The sequence below is a fragment of the Sylvia atricapilla genome, chromosome 1 (genome assembly GCF_009819655.1).
Source record: "Sylvia atricapilla isolate bSylAtr1 chromosome 1, bSylAtr1.pri, whole genome shotgun sequence".
Classification (NCBI taxonomy): domain Eukaryota; kingdom Metazoa; phylum Chordata; class Aves; order Passeriformes; family Sylviidae; genus Sylvia; species Sylvia atricapilla.
In genome coordinates this window covers 23,527,464-23,547,382 of record NC_089140.1, presented here as the reverse complement: position 1 = coordinate 23,547,382, position 19,919 = coordinate 23,527,464, and the positions used below count along the sequence as shown (strand labels likewise).

At 39.4% G+C, this 19,919-nt stretch overlaps 2 protein-coding genes across 4 annotated transcripts in view; one reads left to right on the top strand and one right to left on the bottom strand.

The window, feature by feature from the left end:
- RBM48 (RNA binding motif protein 48) overlaps positions 1–19,919 on the bottom strand; it is a 241,495-nt gene that overhangs the window by 148,153 nt on the left and 73,423 nt on the right. The window lies entirely within an intron of this gene.
- CDK6 (cyclin dependent kinase 6) overlaps positions 1–19,919 on the top strand; it is a 136,442-nt gene that overhangs the window by 75,224 nt on the left and 41,299 nt on the right. For all 3 annotated transcript variants that reach the window (XM_066317291.1, XM_066317308.1, XM_066317299.1), the window contains exon 5: positions 18,860–18,969. In XM_066317291.1, the coding sequence (XP_066173388.1) occupies positions 18,860–18,969 (110 nt within the window). The remainder of the gene's footprint in view (positions 1–18,859; positions 18,970–19,919) is intronic.

Genomic DNA, 19,919 nt, shown 5'->3' with positions numbered 1-19,919 from the left:
TGCATGCTTCTACTACAGTTTTCAGGTAGAACAGGGTGGTTTTATTCAGTTTTGCAGTTTTTACACTCTAAGGGATTTCAGATTTGGTCAGTGGAATGGAAAGTTACAGTACTGTCCTATTAGGCTGTGGACTATGGATTTCTGTTCTGACATCAGGAAAGAACTTGTCTGCAAGTTAAGCTTTTGCATCATAATCCCCTCAACAGAGACAATTCCTTTGGAACTCTACCATCATGGCATAGAACATCATTGTGTTACAAGCTGTACAAATTTGAATCAAGATCTGTTTTCTTTTTTGGAAGACATTTTACCATATTATGTATTTACAGCCAAGCATTAAATTTTTCCATTATGAAAAAATCCTAGTTAATAGACTAATCTTTTCAGTTAGTCTGCATCATTATTTTAATCAAGGATTTTAACATTGTCTCCTGTTCTTCAGAGGAAAGATTTCTTTACGGGAGTGTATTACTCTCCTTTGTTTCTTATAAGTATCCAGGTGTAGTGATTCATATTGCTTTTTATTCTCATGGTTTTACCCTCTGAGCAATGTCATAAAAATTCATGTAGATTTAATTACTGAGTTTTTACATTAGTATTTTTACATTAGTATTAGTTTATTTGCTCAAGAAGTGAAAATGGAGAAGAATCTGGAAATCCTGGGAGGAGCTTGATCTCTTACATCTTTAATTACTCATCATGAGTATACTGCAATTTTTATTTTTAATTGTTGAGTTCTAACTGTAATACAGTCCATCCTAACTCTTTCTTTGAATCCAGCATCCTATCTTCTGTCTTTGAATTCAGCTTAGCACAGTTCTTAACATCTTTCTTTCCCACGAAATAATATATTTTATGGCACACCCATAGGAGACTGTGGAGTACACAGAGGGAATTAGGAGAAAAGAGAGCAAAAAGAAACTGAGGAAGCATAAAAAGACAGTCAATGCATTGACAGGAAAAATTAGGCCATACTAAGTACAATGACAAGGACTTTTTTTGTTGCATTATACTTGGTTGGGTTTTTCAATTTCTTGTTGCTTTAGGCCAAGGAGTGTTTGAATTCACTTTTATTTCCAGTTGCTGCTTTGCCTTCTGGACAAAAGATGCTACTTTTTTACATGCAAGCAGTTTAATTTGACACATAACTGGAATTCTTTCATAGTGAATATGTGAAATGTTATACCCTGAATATGCAATTAATATGAAAAATGTCATCTTTTTTGTTACATTGCCTGCTAAAGGTACTGAACTGAAGAATTGTTCCAACTCAATTAAGTGCTATTTTATTACTAAGTGAAAGACTTTTCACTTTTAAGTCTTGCCCTCATCTAGAGCATTCTGACTTGTTACATTATTTTTTGTTAAAGTGACTACAACAGAAAATCTCTTGTGCTGCTTTCCATTCCTGTGATGGGTTGATGAATAAACCAGTCAAACCACTAATATATATGTTGATCACTTGCAGACCTAACATGGCAGTATACCTATTTAATAAAAGAAAAATGAATGAAGTTCAGTAACAGTTCCTCAGTTGCCATAGAAACCACTACATCTTACACAGGATACTTGACTGTGTTTGGGCCCCCATCCTTTGATATGCCAAGTGGTTGTGAATCCTTAATGTCCTCATCACCTATTTAAACTGCAATCAAAATCAGGCAATAAGAACTTAAATGCTGCCTTGAAGACAAGCACTTTCTACCTTAGTTTCACTTACTCCAATTATAACCTACTACAGTTGGATTCATTTGAATGGGCTGTAGCAACTAAAAGGTGAACTACCCATGTGGAATTTCAGGCCCCAGTTCAGTGTGCTGAAATTAACTGATGTGATGGGACCTTAATGCATCAGATGCACTTGCAATCAAATGCACTTTTTGAATTGTAGGGAGCAAATTTTTTGCATCATGTTAGCCAGTTCAACACTGGTCTAACATAAGATAAAAAATGTCACCGTTTTCCAGGAAAGCAGAACTGACAAAGCACTACCTATACACCTAACCCTGCACAGCCAAAATCCCAGCTGACACAGTATTTTGAGTCATATGCTGACCTTACTGTGAAAGGGAACTTCAATTAGATGTCTATTGTGTTTTCAAATACAGAAGAATGGCTTTGTGTTCAATGGATTACCCCACTGATTAAGACAAGGAAGCAGATGCTGCAAGGGTGTATAGAGGAAAGAATTTAATTTCTCCCATTTTATTATAATTCAGAATCTATTCCATGTACCAGACCAATTAATACATAAACTAAAAGCCTGCCAATGTGTTCATGCCATGTGAATTTCCCAGTAGACAGAAGTACTGGTACCTGTGTGTAATGAAACCAGCACCTTCCATGTCCCAGAAAGCAGATAGAAAAGATGGGGGAGGGAGGAGAATCATGAAGGGAAGTCTTTTTATTTTCTTCTTTTCACATGAAGGTTTATAATTAAAGGGGAAAGTAAATTAATTACATGAATATTAAAAGGTTACTCTTCTATTCTAACATTTGGTCACAAGTTGTCTAATGAAAAGGAATGCAGGCTGGAGGGCTGCCATGCCTTTGCTTCTTTCTGCAGAGGGCCACAGGCTGAAGCAGTGATTGTGCGTGACAGATTCTGGGAACAATGAGCCTGCGCACAGATCATCCAGATGGAGCATGCTTTTCTAAATTACACCAACAACAGGGTGGCCCACAGGCAAACAAAATAGTTAAACAATACATAATAAAGTTTTTATTTGGTATTTCCTGTGAGCCTCTGCCAGTTGCCAGGGAGTGTACTGTATTTTTCTTTTGCTGTATTAATTGTTGACCACAACTGGCAAGGACCCAAACTAGCAGGGACAGATAAGGGGGGGAAAATGGCATCTGGACACTAAAGCCTCAAGTGTACTGGGAAAAAAAAGCACAAAAAATTACAGCATATATCTGGAATTTTCCAACTAACGATGTGCGGATGTGGTAGCGCTAGGGAAAAAGAGCCAAACTGAGCCTGCTTTGTTCACTAAGAGAGGCCCCCCTGTAACATTCCTTTTAGCTGTGCATATTTTGGCTTCAGTTCTGCAGTTTTAACTATATACTGTGTATGGAGCAGTTCAGTTGTTGCTTCATGAATCTAATGATTTTGTTACAAGAAATAAAACTACGTCAATGCATATGCATTGTTATTGTTTTGAGGTGTTTGAACAGAAGCTGGGTTTTAAATGTTAAATCATAGGTGTTAAGTTTTCAGAGGAAAGAGGGAGAATATTTCATTAAATACAACCCATCACAGCAACAGCTGCAAGAAGGAGACCCTCAGTAGCAGTGAATGCTGCCTTTTTAAACTCATCAATGAAATCAGACCTTACAGTTATCTGGTTTAGGGAAAAAGCCCACAGTATAGCATTAACACTTGGAAAAAAACCAGAAGGCTGCATAATGCTAGTTTGATACCATTTTTCTATTTTCTTTGTCTTTATAAACAGTTAAAGTGTTGGCATCTTTTTCAGTAAGTTTTATACTCCTAATTTACTATATGCAATGTTGTAAGTAATTTTGCTCTACTAGTACATAGCAGAGAAAAGAATCAAGAATAGATTGCAGGTATTAGGCCATCTCTCCAAAGAAGATGCAAGTTGGTGTGAAGGCTGTCAGCTTATATGGAGAGGACAACCATCTGCACTGGGCAGTGACAGGGTTGGCAGCTCTAACATGTTCAATTGATGAGAAATAAGTTATTGTTATCAGCTTAAGTTGTTGTATATTTATACAGCTTTTTAGATGTACTTTGACATCTTCCAGTAGCCAGTGGCCTTTGGTGCAAAATTACTCATTTTTTACTAATAGTTGTGCTATTTCCTATGCACAGATGCCTTCTTCACAGCCTTGTAAGCAACCATTGTGTATCCTATCACATGTGGAAACAGATTCTTACTCTCTTTAAAGACCCTTCACACATTATAGATGTCCATAGTGGCACCTATATATGTAATATATACATATATATTATATGTAATATAATATGTATGTATACAATATATGTAATATATGTAATTTATTCACAGTTAGGGATGTCACTTGGAAACAACTGTCAAAGTGGTGTAAAAGCAGTAGATAAAAAAAAGGGTCAGATCTATGGGAGAGATAAGTGTAGCTTTCTCCTGATCACTGGCAGGCATGAGACTCTCTTAGGTCCCCCAAGTCAGCAAAGTTCAAGAGCAGACCCATGCCTAGTGACATAAATGTACTGATACCAAAATTACCTTACAAATTACAGATTTGCTGTTTTTTCCCTCATAAAAATAAAAAATCCTGTATTTGCATGTAGTGAGCTGCTACTGCTTGCGAGATACTTAAAACTTCACAGGAAGTGAGGTTACTTAGAATAGGCTTCATTTCTCATAAGTACGCTGGTTCCTTCTGCAGTCAAGGACAATGAAAGTCTTTTAAACTTTGAAAAATAACCTGATTTATAGATCACTTATTAGAGGAGGGGTATGTAATCTACTTTGTACTTGCCTGAGATGTAATTGATTAAAATTACACTTGTGGCTGACATGTGAGATACAACACATAGATAGCATTCTTATGTACTGATTTCCCAGTCAACTGTTGTTCATCCCAGGTCCTAGAGGTAGGAGTGGCAAGATGGTTAAGAAAGGTCATCTCCAGTACTCTGCATCATTTTTCAGCCTGAAGATTACACCCCAGACTTGTATTAAGAAATATTTTTAGTCTTCAGATAAGTGATTTCAAGGAATGTTGCTAAACTAAGACTTCAGTTATTCAGAAAAAGCATTAAAAGGCTGTTTTATTGATCCCAATAACACCTTTGCTGTAACTAACTTTTTTGGGGTTTTGTCTGTTTTTTTCATTAGTTGTGCTGTTCACTTCTGTTTTCCTTCTGCTGTATTGTGCTCATGGGTTATTTTAGTCTTGTTCCTACTTCTTTTCAAAGAAGTTTCATTTTCAGATTTTCATGCAGTAGCCCAAAACAAAGCAAAGTTTTATCTGGTGTTTAAAGATGCTTTGTAAATAAAAAAGCTTAAGGAGGGGTCATTTAGACCCATGTTTTGTAAAAGCTTCATATTACAAAATCTAATTTGCTCTAAATTCAGCCTGAGTGTATCCTTCTAAAAACAACAATACTGTTAGCTCTTGAAAATACTTAGTGTCTCATCCCAGGATCATTAATAATTTTAAACAGCAGTAACAAAATCTCATATTAATAGGAAAGAAAAATATTCCATACTAAATATGTTATTTGTTTGCTATCACCAAAAATTCTTTCCCTTGCAGATTGCCATTTTCTTTGGAAAAAAATAGCATATATTAGCTGCAATTGTATACTCTTTACAAAACATGGAGTATTTCTAATATTTTTGTTTCTAAAACCACTTTCTAAAGTTCTAACAGTTGAAAACAAGCATAGATCTAAATATCAATGATTTCACTGCCTGCAGATGTCTTTCTCGAACCACTCAGGGCTTTGCCTGAAATCACTAGGAATTGCATGCATATTTGGAGTTAGGTTGGAGCTTTTTATGAGATGTCCAGTTGTGGGTTTTGCACAGCCTAATAACATTAGCCTTCTCATGCAAAACATTTTTTGCCTCAAAAGAACAGCTGAGGTCCTACAGGCTTGTCCTGTTCCTCTTTGAGTTTAGAACCTTAGTGCAATGGTTTTAGGGGCTGTTCATCTTTGTCAATCTGAGAGCTGCTGATACTTGGGCTTGGTGTCTCTACAGAAGCTCTGGCTTCTCATACTGCTTCTCTCTTCTCCTCAGCATCCACGGGGCCACCCATATAAGTATTTCCTGACCACATTGAGGATGTTATTTACATGGCTTCTCTAAAAGTTCAAGGAGGGGATAGATGTTGCTGTCTCTGTGTGGCTGTTAATACTGGGAACGTCTTCTGGAGATGGCAAGCACTCTTGCTCCCTTTCAGCGAATATGTAGAGAATTTTTTGCATGCAGTGGTTGTTTCTGAGAACAGATCTTTGTGGGGAAAAAGCTTAGACAAGTGTCAAAGATGATGGGAAAACGTATTCCAAGGTTAACTGGTAGTAAGGTTGATGTTTTCAGAAGAGTATTTGACTCCCTCTCTTGAGACCATTAAAGCATCTAGGCTAGTGCTTGAATATTAGTTTCCCTTGGATTTGTTCTCTTATTTTCAAAGATGAGTATATATTGCAATAAGCATTTTAGAAGGCCTTTTTCTAAGTCCGTTTTTATCTTTTTTGATAAGGACTCTTCCTGAACTGTTAGGAGCCATGAGTGATTTACAGAGCAGCAAAAAGGATGTGACACAAGAGGAGATCTCCTAAACTTGTATTTTACAATGTCAGGCAGGAGAGGGGCAAAGCCTTTCGAAGCAGTACATCTCCTTTCCATACTGGGTGCTCTGTTGTGTGTCTTTACTGCACCAATGGCAGTCTGTGGTTCAGTCTGTCTTCAATTTTTAGTATCATTCCTCTTTTGAGGAGACCCCAAGAGAAGATATTGCCACTACCAGCAAACAACGTTGCTACTGACTGGCCAGAGAGAATTAAAACATATCTCTATGAATTGAATTTTTCCTTCTGTCCTGGAGACTCAGTATGGTCAGTGTTTGGCATACCCTGTGCCTGTAAATTGATGTACCTTCTCTGAAGCTGAGAGCATTCATTTTGTATCACGCAGAACGCAGCTAAGCCCAGTTCTGGACTACTAAAATTGCATCTCAATAGTACACTCCAACAGCAGATGCAGAGTACACATATTAGTCCGCACTCCCTTAACCACTGCTGAAATTGGAGTCTGTCAAACAGATGCCTCGAAGTGGATTTGGACTCTGAGGGAAAGTGTTTCCTCTCTAAGGCCTCTCTGCACACAGTGTTCAAGGAGTTAACAGGGGAGCTACTTTGAAAATAGAGGCAGAAGGTCATTGTCGGCAACAGCAAAGACTCCTACAGCCTGCCATGGAGAGCCTTTCACCCGTCATTTCCCACCCAGGGGATTGTAAACATTGGCTCACAGCCATGGAGTCCTACAGAACTTCTCTTTACTTTCAGCATATACATTTATACGTCTTAATGGAAACTGAAGCACGCCAAGTTATTCTTGTGTGTCCAGAAGGAGAGAGGGAGCTTCTGTTCAAGTTAAAGAGATGGGAGAAAGAGCCATTACTCACACTGGAATTTAAAAACATAGAGATACGCTTGTTTAGTGGTGCTTCACGTGTAACATAGCTGCTGTTCTCAGGCAAACTTTCTCAACTCACAGGAATGTGTAGAATGCTGTCACTTAATCAGAATCCAGAAGAGGTCTTTTATCTGCCATTTGTTAGTAACTAGCAATATTGCTCTTATCTCATTGTCCTTTAGCCTGATGCAGTGCCCTCAGACTTGAGAACTTGTAACATGAAAGCACTCATTACCTTGAACATTCCTATTTGTATTGTCTTAAGCTGTTATCTCTTTGGCTTAAATAACTGATGCTTTGTATCAATTTTGAGAGTGTTATCTATAGAAGTCTGATCTACAACATTATTTTCACAAATAAAACATTTTATATTTTTATAAGTCTGTCGCCACTCTGGAGTAGTCTTCAGTGATTTAGACTAATTCAGGTCTTGTTTATGCAACTAACACAATATGTTATCTGTAAATAATTTTCCTTGGAATGTGGCTTCTTGAAAATAACATAAATTAATCATACAATCTTCAATGTTAAGATTGGGAAATAATGTCTGTCAAGTTCTAGTATTGGACCAACTGTAACATTCTTGTTTTCTGCTATATCTTCAGATAGTCAATATCAGTTCAAAAAATCCTATAGCATTTATAAGTGGAGGAAATTTTCTTTTGGTTTCTTTCAAAATTATGGGCTTCACTTAGCTTAGTGCTGTGAACCCTAGTTTTGGCTGCTGAGTAGTGTATCAAGTAGCAAGGGAGGAGATGTTGCTTCTTTCTCCACAGAAGAAAGCAGAGCATGAGTTTCATCCAGTAGAAGGAATACAATCTGTCTAGATACAACATAGAATCCAGCCTGGTTAATGTAATTAATGCCTGCTTTTATTTTTATCCAGTGATGGTCTAATGTAAAATGCATACGCATTCCAGAGCAGTATCCAGAAACTCAGGTCCTTTCCCCTTCCAGCTGATAGTTCTTAAGCATTCAGCTGCTTTCAGACAGAGTCTTGCCCCATGACTCATATACTCCTGGCAGAATAATGATTTGGCTTCAGCAAAGGCAAGGAAAGAGCTGTCACCCAAAAAAACCCTAGCCTAGTGGTCAAAGAATGTGTTTGGGTGTTGGAGATGCCAATTAAATCCCCTTCAGCTGAGTTTCCACTTTGAGATTAACCTAATAACATTTGCACAAGATGTTAACGTAGATGCAAACACATATTGCCTCTACCACCACTCTTGGTTAAAGGTTTCACCAGGTAGGGCTCCATATGGACTTTTGTTGAGAATATCGATCTACTCAGGGAATCTGTCTACCAAAAATTCGTCGCTCACAGTAGTGCTTTAGCTAAGCGCAGCTGCTTGTTTCTGCAATACAGGTCTTTCTGATGTATGTGACCATCTACACGTAAGACCTGCAGACACTTTCAGAGTAAGAAGAATTTGATAACTAAAGGTGCCTACAAAGAGCTTCAGAACCTCAGTGGATTGTGCCTGGCATTTTACTGGTCACAAGATCACAAAGCTACTTGAAACTGACATTCAGACAGTCTGAAAACTCCTCTTACTGGTTTTGACATTTCTCTCCAGTCCTTGCTTTTGGCTGGAAATTACATGTCAATGGCAGGTCTTCGTTCTGGTGATGTTTATTTCAAGACTCAGCTAATTTCTAGTGATCTGTGGTATGTTTAAGTATATATGAATACATACACCTATGCATATATTGCATCTGTGTAAGGGAAGTTCAGCTTTTTCTTACTTTCTTTGTGTGTGTTTATAAATCTCTTTTCACATTTGTTTTTAGATAGAAAGATGTTTCATGAGGGTTTTGTTTCCCAAATGTAATTTCAAGGAATTCTTGAAAGGTATCTCATAGAATTTTCAACTCTGTGGTATCATTTACAATTCTGCTTACTTCACTTTAAAGGCATACATTTATGTAAGGCCATAGTAAAATCTACTACATTCAGTTTCAAATGTGGCACAGATCTGTAGTATTCAGAGTTGCTCAAATTCTTCATGCCATAGGTCTAGGAAGGCTCAGCTCTGTGATGGTTGTCATGATGAGCTGGTTGAAGTCTGCACCTTGTGAAGTAGTGAGGGCAGGTACATCCCGAGTGAAGTTTCTACTGCAGAGAAACTGACTAGTTTGCAGCCATGGGTTGTCTTTGAGCTTTGCTGTAATATAGGACTTTTTACTCTAAGCTATTGCTTCATATCACCATCTCTGACAGATGTTGCTCCAGCAGCCTTTTACCTACTATACCAGGCTCTCAGTGAAATTGGTACTTTGCCTTCAGACACAACATCAGTTTCTAAGTTTCATTCTCAACCAAATGAAAATAGTATCTTGTAGAATTTGTTTGCACCGAGTTTCTGCTGTCTGGACTCCCAAGCTGTCCACAGTAAAGCCTCTCACCTAGAGAACTGGCCCAGTTTCTTCCATTCTTTGTGGCTTCTCTGTGCATCTCCTCCTTTTGTTCAAGATGTCTTGACAAAAGTGGGCCCAAGTTCCATGGGAGAGAGATCTGTGGTGGCCTTCATGGTTTTGCTTCATTTAGGCTTTTTCTGGTCAGGACTGGAGTCCAACACCACGCCCCAGGAAGTGGGAACACTTTTTCTGTTGATCAGACTCTGTTTTTCTGGTAGCAGTGGAAAGCTGGTCATCATTATCAACTCCAGCTGTAGGTGGTAAGGCTCAGAGTCCCTAGTCAGATGAACCAAGGAAGAGGCCAGGCAGTCCCAAGGGCAGCTCTGGGGGATCTTGGCATGGAGACGACCACAGTTTGGTCCTTAGCACAAGTTAGAGCTCTGTGTTCTGCTTCCAGAGCCAGGTTATAAGTGATGTGAGAGACTGTAGAAGAGGTAGTTGCCATTCAGTGGGAATATGCAGGGTGCTAGATGAGTTGATTTTGTGGCTTAAAGGTGTAGAGGAGAGTAAAGCAACTGAAACAAAGCCCAAATGTGCTTCTAGAAGTTAGGACTGTTCCCTGAGCTAGCTAAGGCCAACAGGTGACTGAGCAAGTGGAAATATGCCAAATTGCTGCAGCCAGATTCAGAACCAGGTCTGTATTCCAATGCACGGTCTCAGACTGAGACCTTTTAGGGTTTTTTTGGGTTTTTAGCTTTAGTTTTGTTGTGAATTGTGGAAGGGAATGTCTTCTTCCTTACAGTAGGTGTTTGACTTGATCTGCATAAGAAGACAGTGGTGTTTATTTCTTTCTGCCTTTGTGGGTTTTTTTAGTTCGGAGATAGATTATTAGAATTTGCTGTTTCAATCTACAGATTTGATAATTGGGTCTTGAAGCATAATTGAAGAATGGCTACTTCTGTTAAAAATCTGTCACTCTGAATGTTGTTAAGTATCTCTGTCTATAAATACCTTGCAATATAAGCACGAGTCTCATTGCATGCAAAGCTGACCATTTCTGTAAAGAACTGAGTTGCCCCACATTCCATAGAAGGCTGCACTGCAGCTCAGAGAATAGAGAATCATGGTTTTGATTTCAATGCACAAGAACACCTGGCAAGTCTCACTTTCATGGGATCCGGATCAGGTAGAGTAGTGTTGCTGATATTATTTTTGCTCCTTTCTTTGTGTATAAAGATAAAACACTTTTCACCTGAAGTCTCAGGTAGTCTTTCAGAAATGTTCTCTATATTGTCTCTGTAGAGGATTCTGTGAAATACTCTGCTTAGCAGAAATATATTTCCTTGTGTGAGTTTTGAGGTAAGATCTGAATCACTAGTGGTTGAAATATTACCTCATGTTAAGAGCGTGTTTTCATTTCTAGTAGCTGTCCCACACAGATGTTTCATGCGCAGAGACTTTTAAGGTAAAACCCACTGAAGGTAGGTAAAGTGTCTTCAGCTACACACACGATCTGCAAACACGCACGCACGCACATTCATGCCTCCTGACAACGGATGTACCTAGAAATGCTCTTCAGCAGCACTGTCACACTGGGTGATGTGGTTCTTCCTAGAAATAAAAAAAAAAAAAAAAAAAAGAAAATTCTGGTTAATTTTGTGTGTACAGAGCATCTAAGAAATGAATGGCTTCTTTATTTGTCGTGTTATCGTAGAGTAGATGCTAAACCGTGTTTCCTTCAAATCACAAATGCTTTAGCATCAAAAACAGGAGATCCCATTCTAAAACAGCAGCTTGATAGTGGGTGGTACATGTGATCAGAATTGTGTCTTCTATAAATAAATAATCTTCTGCCTGATGATCTGACTCATGGAATGATAACAACATTCATTCCAGTTCTCATAAAGCAATTCATCAAGCTTGTGGCCAGAATAGAGACAAATGTGAATAAAGAGATAAAATTGGTATTGCCATGTGCACTTCATGAGACCCATAGCACTAGAAAGGATTTCATGTTTTGTGTGCTAAATCTTTTGTGAAGAAGTGCTTTTTAAAAGCCACTAGAGTAGTTTGCTACACACTTAATTTAAAAGGGAAACTATTTTAATGTTTCTATAAACAGACAAACTATAATCATCTTTCTCTAAGAAAGAAACATTCTCTCCAGTCATACCTATCTCTGTGGTGGAACTGAAAACAGTAAAATTACAGTGGAAGAACCACTACTCAGAAGAGAGATTAAACAAATATAATTATTCGGGCAGATACTACCCCTGGAAACTAAAGCACATCATATAATGCAGCAATTATTACCTCTCTGTCACAGTTAGGAATAATAATAGGTCTTCTGAGATAGATTAAAGAGAGTCCTAGATTTGTTTTATAAATGCAGAATGCTCAGTGAATGCTCTAAGGATAGTGATAGGGGAGCACAGTAAGACAGATGCCAGCAAATAAGGGAGACGCCCCTCCTTTTCCAAAGCAGAGATAAAAAATACATCATCGTACAAAGGCTAAAATTTAGCACATGCTAAAATCCCTTGTCTTGTCCTCATTACACCTGTGGGACAGGTGGGTTTTGAACGTGTTCTCTGCCTCTGCTGGAATTGTTGTGCATGGTGCTGCAGGGTGGAATGAGGCATTGTCTCTCCTCCCTTCCTCACCTCTTTTCCCCTTGCTCCTGCCTCCAGCACACTCCAGACTTCCTCCTCCCTTATTTCCTGGGACTCATGCACGGAAAAACACACAAAAATCATTCCCCTGTGTGGCATATGTGTGATCCACTTCCAGAGGTCTTTGGAGTGTTCCTAGGCAGCATAGAAGTTGACATGGAGGTGGGGAATATCTTCATTGCTGGAGCAGAGCAGGGCATGGTGAAGAAGGCTGGAAGTGGGGCCACCTTGGGCCATCAGGAGGACTCAGAGCAACACACAGGACAAGTGTTGGTCCATGATCCTGCAGAAATGCCGTCATGTCACAACCTAGTGTCACCAGCCCTCTGGATTGCCACTTGTGTCTTGCTCAGTCCTGACTGTTGGTCCATACTCCAAACAGAAGGCAATGAAACATTATTAAACAAATCCTTTCTTCTCCTAAGCAGTTTTTAATAGGACATTGACTTTCTTTTAAGCAATGTTACACTGTCAGACTAGCGAGCCATTTCAGCATATTCAGTTCAGAAACTACATTTCTTCTTTTCAGTCTCTGTGGAGTCTTCTCAGTTGTGTTTGTAGCAAGTGAGAGGGAGGTGGATTAGGCAGAGACAACTTCTCTCTGCAGTGAGGATTGAAGCCAGCCTTCAATCAATATGTGTGTCTGTAATTCTGTCCTCTCCAGCTAGTCTGTGGCAAATGTGTCAAGCTTAGTCACTCAGCTGAGAAGACATTTTTTACAAAGCTTCAAGAAAATTCTTTGAGTTGTTTTACAGTCCCAGACCTGAAGAACAAGCCATGAAGTAGCAGGTTCACAGTGAATTTGGTAAGATTGCACTTTGAATCCTTGTGAACAGTTTTAAGCAAAAGATTTTTTGTGAAATTGGAAGACCATGAAGCTACACAAAAGAGCTTGACTCTGCATACTGTACCATGTATAGCTATGTTCCCTCATTTTACTCAGGAAGAAAGAACAAAAATAAATGAAAAATGGTCAAAAAGATGTCCTGAAGATCATGTGAAAGCCTTGTTAGTGAGAACAGAACAAAAAACCTGAGTTTAAGAACCACTGTAGGAGAAAAAATTCTAAAAAATTGCAAGTAATCTTTCATGTGATTTAAAGGCTTTAAGTAACAAAATGAGCCAGCATCTAATGGCCAATATAATTAATAAAATTAGTACAAAAAGAGCACAGAAAAAAACCACAATCACAAAAGCAGAATATTTCCAAGAGGAATTTTACTTGGATTCAAGGATACTTTATGTGAATTTAAGCATCCTGCTAATTTCTTTTGTGGCATGATTTCTGTGAAAGGTAGTGTTTTAAAAGGTTTTACTGGCCTCTTCCAAGCCCCTTCAGAGCTAATTAGTATAGAACTAGTCTCATCCAGCTTTGGATGAGTCAGATTGGGCCAGTCAGATTCTCCCCATGGATGGTAATCAAATGCAGTGTGTGTTCATATGACCCGTGCAACACATTTAGGGTAAAGTGAGACCATTTGGTGGGTGAGATGAGGAGTAGGCTTTGCCTCCCCCACCCCATCAGTCTTGTGGAGCCACCTCTGAATCAGAGGAGATGAGGGAAGCATAGCAAAATGCCTTCCTTCTGGAGTGAAAGGAAGACCCGGTGCCACAGCGTGACTCACTGACTGGTAGATTAAACAGTGCCAGAAAACATCCATGGGTACTGGAGCTCAATTGTCTATACTGTTAAATTATTAGAATGGTTCCTGGCATGAGTTATTCCAACCAGCCCTTCCTCAGACAGTTCCTAGGCACTGGCAGTTAAGCATGGACCGAAGACCATTCCCAATAAGCAGTTTGCATGCGGTCACCTTTTTTGGGAGGCTGAGAATTTAATAATATGGACATAGGCCACTCTGTACTTTTTGGTCTCGGTGCCAGAGGAACACTTCCTGTCCCATTTAATTTCCTAGCACAGACATAGCTGCTGTGTTACAGTCTGATCCCTGCTTTGTTCGTGTAGCCGTGCTACTGGGCATTGGTCTGTACTTAAAGTCTGTGGCAAACTGAAATGTAGTCTTTTGTGTCTGTGTTACTCAACCCCATCCCTAAACCACTGTTTGTCTTAGTCTTTTTTGAACTAAATGGTATTCAGACAGCAACTATATTTGGAAAGGGCTGTATATTGTGCAGATCCATTTAAATTGAGCAGTTACGAAAATAAAAATCTGTTCTGTAAAGTAAATGGAAATTATATGAGACTGACATAATGCCTAGATCTTCTGTTCTGTTGCTAGTGAGTAGACGCTTCCCACTAACTTGATTTTTCAGCAGAAACAGGTAACATGAAGCAAAGGATTGAAAGTCCTTGGGCTGGGTGATGCCCCATAGCCACATCTGTCAGGTGTGGTAAGGCAGAAAGCTTTATTTCGAAATGAAGTTCTCTTTTTTCATCTGACTCTAAATGCAGTTCTGCCCTTGCTTCTCACAGAGCACATTTCCTTCTTCAGAGAGTCAGACACAGCTCAGTAGACTTCTGCAGATGTTGTTTTCCCTTTTTCTGTCTCACAAGTACACACATCATTTATTTTCATCATGAAGTGCTGCCTAAATCTATTAACTTTTAAATAGAAGTAGTCATCTGCACCTACTGATACCTTTTTTACCTGATACCAATCCAATCTTAATAATAGAAACAGTAGAATGTGCACTGGAAAAGGAACTTAGTTACATCTTTAGGTACCTACTTCTTCCACTGTGTGAATATTCTCAGTCTGTTCATATGTAGCTGGATCTGTTAAATGCACATGTTCAGGATACCTTGAGGACAGGCAGAGTGGGCTAAGAAGCTAAAGGGGGGAGGAAAGGACCTAGTTTTGCCCAGGAGCATTTGGAGTCAATTGGAAGAAGAGGACAAGGTGTGAAATTTGAGGGAACTTGGAGGTGCAGAGGAGCTGATGAGGAATGTGAGGGAAGGCAGAGCCCATGGGATGCAGCAGGGCAGCAGGCTGTGTCCACCCAGGCGTTTGCATAGGAGCAGCAGGGAATTAGGCACGTTTGGTGATGCTGTCAGGGGACCACTGGTGTGTGTGACAGGAAGGCAGAGGCAGGCAAGGGAGAGAAGCCGGGAGGTCATTGGACATGTGGTAGAAACCTGGCTGGTGTAAGAGAGGAGCTGAGGAGACCAGCCAGGGCAAGGAGAAGCAAGGCAGTGGAGAGAAATTTCTTAGGTGAGAGGACTAAAATGTAGCATGGTCATTAAAGTCGACAGCTTCAAAAGTGTTTTGGAGTCTTGCACAATTTAGGATCTCCATCAGCATGTGAGCATGAATCCTTTTCCTACAGAGCAACCATCATGTGCTGCATTTCGTGTGTGTCAGATTTTCAAGAGAGACAGAATTTAAGCAAGATGTACTGATGCAGGTGCTGATGCTGTTTTCATCCTAAAAATGGGATAATCAAGCAGCTCTGTTAAATGTGCTGTTGCTCAGGGAGACCTTGTCTCCCTGGTAGTTTGACTTACCTAAGGAAAGCATTTTTTAACTCAGAACCATGCTAAAGAGGAAGTGATGACCTGCTTGTTCAGCCTCACCATATCCTGTGTTCAGAATAATTTTCATTTCTACTTCTCTGCAAATGTTATTGGAATGTCCACAAATATTGTCTTGGTTTCTATGGTAAGAGAGAGTGTGAAATTGTCAAAACCACTGCATCGTACACATCATCCTGTGCTTTTCAGGAGAAGACTCTGACCACAAAAGGAGTCATCTGTGGCATTACGTGTGTGTGAACTGACATTTAGTACATTTTGATCCCTTTCAAGTTCACATTTTGAAACACAGACTTGCATGTTACAAACCATAAAAGTTATTTGATCACTTTTATAGTGACACATTAATGACAGAGCATATCAAAACAGCTCAACATAGATTCCTTCCTCTCTGACTATAATGCAATCAGGCATTAGCTGAAATTTAACTGTTAGTCTTGTGGAAATCTTGTATTTTACAGGTTTAGCTTTCCAAATTACTCAAGTAAAATCTCCCCTGGAGCATAGCAGGGTGCAAATGCTTGGGGAGCTTGCCAGTAAGGGGTCACATGGGAGAAGCAGCAAGTGCTGCACACTTCCACAGCCGTCTGAAAACAGCACTGTTCCCCTGAGCAAGCAGCAAGCATGGACACGGGCAAGAGCTGCGATACATCTCTCAGGAAAGGAGCAGCTGTCCTGTGCCACACTCATCTGGAAGGGGCATACGGTCCACAACCATGCTTCCGCTGGTCCTTTGCCTGTGAGAGTGCAGAGCTCTAATGTTGAAGGGTTTGTGGGATTGGGGGAAATAAAACATCCTTATGTTCTGTGTGAGAAGAGCCATGTGGACCTTAAACCAGGAATCATGAGGTTTGGTGGTATTCCCACAGATCAGAGATCACACAGCTCTTCCTCCTGATACTCTAACCAGCCATTCACAGACAGTAATGGGTTGAAATTGTCATATCTAATTTCTCAAAGCAATATTACTTCAGTAAACTTTTCCACAAATGTACTCACAAATGCAAGAATAAAATCATAGTTCGGTTTCAGAGATACATCTGCATTAGGAAAAATAATGTGTTCTAGGAGGAGTTACATCTGATTCAGACAGGACATCTCCTGAGAGAATCCCTGGCTTCTGGTTGTATTTGCCTTCTTTCCTTGAAGTGAATCTCTGAAGAAACTTCTCTGGTTTTTATACAAAGAAGTGTCTCATAAAAGCATCACTGGTATGGTAGCAAATCAGGAACAAAGCAAATGAAGCAAAGTAAAGCCCAGCTTTTGCACAGAAATCTGTTTCTGTGGATGGGTATGTGGAAGTGTAGCTTGCCAGTGCAGTACTTTTTACTGTGCCATTAAACTGTTTCATAGACAAATTTTATAAATAAGCATCAAAGCATTTAAAAATTGTTTTATAAATTTTATAAATAAGCATCAAAGCATTTGTTAGCAAATATAACCACTCTTACAATTATCCATGAACCTCCCTTCAATAGCCATTCAGTGGTTACAAAGGCTGTCAGGGCATTTAACGATTGAAATAAATGTTGTATTTACTTTTGTTTCATCTGGCTTTGACCAGCAAATTCGGCTGGTTACTTCCATTGTTATTTTTCTTTGAAGACAATTATGTTTTTATCATTTAAAAAACTCAGTATTCTTACACATTTCTTTGTGTTAGTCTTGAAATTCAGAACTCACCATCCTAGTTAACATAATTTTACAGTTTATTTTCATTATTATACTTTTCTTTGTTTCTATCTTTTTCCCAGAGTTTTGGTTTGGTTCATGTTCCTCCTGAGTGTTACATCTCCCATCTTTTTATTTGTTGAAGAAAAAAACAGTAATTGTAGAGACCCTGCCAACCCCCATATTAGTAGTCAGAGGTTTAAATTATAGCACAGAGTAAGAAAATATTGGCATTTAGCTGATGGTCATATGTTGTTACGGCTGGATTATAACTGTATCCAGGAGTGGAATATTCCTGTGGTTCTGAGATAATATTCTAGCAAGATAGTAGCTCACACAAGACTCTGCAGAAGCTCCTTATATTCTTCTGCAGATATCCTGAAGAGACAGTCAGTCTCATCTGTATTTGGTCTACTTGTGGGATATAAAAGGATAAATATAAACTGTCCCATCTCTGTTGTGGGCTCAGTGAGCAGGACTTATCAAAGTACATTGATGGAGCAGTGCCAGTGAAATTCCCACTGGGTCCTACAGTGAGTTGTGACATAACCACCAGGACAAGAACAGCCTAAAAGCAGGCACTTTATGTGGCACATGTCTGTGGGAAAGAGTATGTCATCTGAACATATGGTTTGAGAGAAGTTACTGCTGGTCTGACCAGCAGCACATGGGCAAAGACAGTCACACAACTGTAAAGGTCAGGAATCTGCCAGGAATCCTTGTGCTGTGTTGCTTAGTTAAAAACTGACAGTTTAGGGTTCCTTTGTGTGCCAGGAAACCACAGTAGACAGCACTGATGCCTTTGGTAAGGGACAACTTTGAGAAGGGTTTGACTTAATCTGTATCCAACTGCTTAAAAAAAAAATTAATTTCTTCGGTTTCTTCAGAGACAACTTTTGAGGCAGGTCACCATGTTTATCCTAATTGCCCCTGCACTTGAGTTAACCAAATTTCTTTTATGGAAAATAGTACATACACGATAAAGGGCTGAGAACAGACATGCTGCAGGTTCTGATTTGTCCTGTGGGTAAACCCACAGTATTTGGGTTGTTTGTTTCCACTTTGGCTCTGGTGACTACATCTGCATTCACAAAAGTTAGGAAAACAAGGCTTTGTTCAGTTGACTAGCATTTGCCTTATGGAGAGTCCAAATCTCTACTAAAAAGTGTTTGAGGTCTGTAAGCTGCAAAAGCTTCAAAGAGTTTCTGGTAATGTGATGTGATAGTATGATTGTCACACCCATGTTGTACTCTGATACTCTAGTTTTGGTGTACCCTGAATTGCAATGTTCCTGTCAAGAAATGGTATCCCATCCTAAGTCATCACTGCAGCTATGGATGCTGAGATTTTCCATAAAGGACCCTTTTTCTGTGTGCTGGCTAAACGACTTTGCCCTAATACGTGAGTTTTTACAGTACAGATTAAACTAAGTGGAAGCTGTACATACAGCACTTCAGAGGTTGTAATTCTCCAGCTCAGCACTCTCTTTTCTGTTCCTTTTTGTTTTGCAGGTTGTTACTTTGTGGTATAGAGCTCCTGAAGTCTTGCTTCAGTCCAGTTATGCAACAGCAGTTGATCTTTGGAGTGTTGGCTGCATATTTGCAGAAATGTTTCGTCGAAAGTAAGAAATACAGTTTTATTTTCTTCATGCTTTTCATTTGAAAAAATGTGCAGTAGTACCTGTTACAATACACCAAGCCATGTTTCTATTGGAAAGGCCTGACAGGATGTTTAATTTGCAGTGCAAAATATAAATGCCCATTGCAGATTCATACTTGTTGCTATCTTGAAGTCTCTTTTGATGAGAGTCTCAGCTCTTGGTAAAACCTGCATGAGCATTGTTCTATTCTGGTTGAACGTGCATCCAAATGCAGATGAAACCAGGTAAGAGAGAGGCTGCTGATCAATTTCAGTGAAGCTGGCTTCTGGAAAGGATTTACCTTGAGGAAGGCAGGGCAGTGTGGTCAGCAGAGTCTTCTTCCTCTACAGTTTGTGCATTGAAGCATCAGGTGTTTGCTTGTAGTCTGCTCTTGGGATATTCGAGATTGAAGAAGTTGCTGTAAAGTTGTTTTCTAGAGGTGGGATTTTTTAAGAATAACTTATGTAGCCTGAGGGTAGGGTAATGGCCATGTTCATTGTAGTCAACTACATCCTCCAAGATAAATAGCTTTTCTTTTTAACTGATTGTATGACATCATAACTATCGCACTACAAAATATTACAGCTGGATGCAGGTCAGCTGTGAATTCAAGAGTCCCTCTGATGTACTGGTCTTTGCCTGCAGAAAGACACTGATGTGCAGGATGTACCATGTAGGGTGTGGAGAGGAACAAACCGGCAGGAATTTTAACAGGGTAAATCTGTCTTGATACTAACCAAATCACTTGAATTTTGGTTGAGCTAAAAGGAAAAAGTGCATGTTGTCATTACCTGGGTGATCTCCATGTAGAAACTGTATAGCATTTTGTGACACCTGTGGTGAAGCCAAAGGATATACAGAAAGAAAATGTGAAAGAAGAATACATACTGGGTCACCTAAAACCCAAAATCAGTACAATATACAAGGACATG